Raw genomic sequence first — 2,032 nt, forward strand, 5'->3', positions numbered from 1 at the left:
ATAATACAAAAGTAGTAAATGGAGAATGTAAAGAATGTCCATTACATTGTTTGAGATGTTCACATGATGAATGTCTTCAATGTGACACATCAAGTATTCTTCGAGATGGTAAATGTATTGAAAATATGGATTGTTTAATTACAAATGAATATGGAAGTTGTTCTAAATGTGTTTCAACAAAAGTATTGAATTCTGAGACTAGTAGTTGTGAACCATGTCCAGATAATTGTAAAGAATGTTTGTCTTCAACAAGTTGTAATGAATGTATGAATGGTTATGTTTTGTATAATCAAACTGATTGTATAAAATTAACAAACATAAAGTTAGAGTTGAAAAGATCAATTAATTCATTAATTCCTCATTGTGAAAAAGAAACAACTGTTGGATGTCAGCGTTGTGATAACAAGTATTACCTTACAAACACATTAATGTGTGAACATTGTATTGAAAATTGTGAACATTGTATTGATTCAACAACATGTCAGAAATGTTCTACAGGATATATTTTAAATAATAGTGTATGTGTTAAACAGGGGAAAAAAGGATGTAAAATTATTACACAAAATGGGGAAAACTGTGCAATATGTGAAGATGGATATTTCTATAAAGATGGAATTTGTAAAAAATGTGATCCTTCTTGTTTGACATGTTCTAAAACAAGTTTGTTCTGTCTTCAATGTGCTGAAAATTTCTATTTTGTTTCTTCAAATATCTGTTATAACTATTCAACTATTGAATATTGTTTAGCAGCAAATGAAAATGGATGCATAGGTTGTGAGAATGGAACATGTATAACAAATTATGATAGTGTTAATAAAATATATTTATTATATCATCAATGCCTTTAATATGAAGAGTATTGTATTATGTATAAACAATGAATGGTGTATACACATTATGATTATAAACATGCTTTGATATCAGATAAATCTTAATACATCTAGAATTATTCATTATACAAAAATTAAGAATTCAATTTGTGTTTCATGTGAAGGAGGTTATCAAGTTAGTAAAGATGGATTCGTTTATGTTGAGAACTGAAAACCTTTTATACTAGTTGTAGTTTCAGCAATTAGTTTATGTGATAGTTGGAGCAGTATTATTTTTTATTAAATTAAGTTATTGTCTTCTAGAAGAAGAAAAATATAACAAGAAAAAGAGGTACAAGTCTTTTTGATAAAACGGTTAAATCTAATGTCTAAATCTGTACTAAAATCACTAATTTACATTAGTAAAACAGTTTGTATTTTTGATGAAATGAAGATTGAAATTTCTATAGATAAAGAATCAAAAAAAAAAAAAAAATCCTATTTGTATTTTGGTAATTTAGAGAAAAGAAAACTAAAAATTTAAACAACATCGTCAGAGAGATGTAAATACGAAATTAGAACATAACCATCAATTATTTAATTAAAACATTGAGAAGTATTGAATTTCAAGTATTCATTATTCTGTATTGTAATTTTTCTATTAAGAGTTCAATTAAATTAGTTTATTTGGATTAAAAGAAATTATTCAAAAGGATATTGATATTAGAATTAATACTCAAACAGAAAAGTCTCTGTTTATTGATACTGGTGAATTAAAAGAAGATAAGTTTTTAGGAGAAACTTCTTTTGTATAGTATACAAAGGAGTTTATAGAAACATTACCGTTGCCATAAAAAAAGATGAAAACAATGATATTAATGAAATGGAAAAAGGGTTTGAAATGTTGATTAAGGTTATGAATCAAAATTACAGATTCTATGGATGTATTCAAGCTAATAGAAATGTTAGTTTTATGAGATTAACTGAATTTAAAACATTTGGTGATGTCATTCAAAAATATCAAAATGAATTTAAGAATTATTAGATTACAAAGATGTTGAATATCATCATAATAATGAATTCATTCAAGAGATATTAAACCTGACAATGTTCATATTGTTAATAGAGGTACTAATGCAGATATTTATTGTAAATTAATGGTTTTGAAGTACTCGTATATTATTATAAAAGATAGACATTTACAGCAGTATTGGAACTCCAAT

The 2,032-nt window shown here is 25.3% G+C and overlaps 1 protein-coding gene across 1 annotated transcript in view, besides 2 other annotated features; it reads left to right on the forward strand.

The window, feature by feature from the left end:
* EDI_084240 (uncharacterized protein) overlaps positions 1–1,854 on the forward strand; it is a gene marked incomplete at both ends in the record, with an annotated part of 2,627 nt that extends 773 nt beyond the window's left edge. The window contains 5 exons of the mRNA XM_001740433.1: positions 13–809; positions 925–1,009; positions 1,089–1,118; positions 1,154–1,321; positions 1,625–1,854. Of these exons, the coding sequence (XP_001740485.1) occupies positions 13–809; positions 925–1,009; positions 1,089–1,118; positions 1,154–1,321; positions 1,625–1,854 (1,310 nt within the window). The remainder of the gene's footprint in view (positions 1–12; positions 810–924; positions 1,010–1,088; positions 1,119–1,153; positions 1,322–1,624) is intronic.
* Positions 811–833: a sequence feature (AT_rich).
* Positions 1,098–1,118: a sequence feature (AT_rich).
* Positions 1,855–2,032: the final 178 nt, after the last annotated feature.

The sequence above is a fragment of the Entamoeba dispar genome, genomic scaffold, assembly GCF_000209125.1.
Source record: "Entamoeba dispar SAW760 scf_1105229462937 genomic scaffold, whole genome shotgun sequence".
Lineage (NCBI taxonomy): Eukaryota > Evosea > Mastigamoebida > Endamoebidae > Entamoeba > Entamoeba dispar.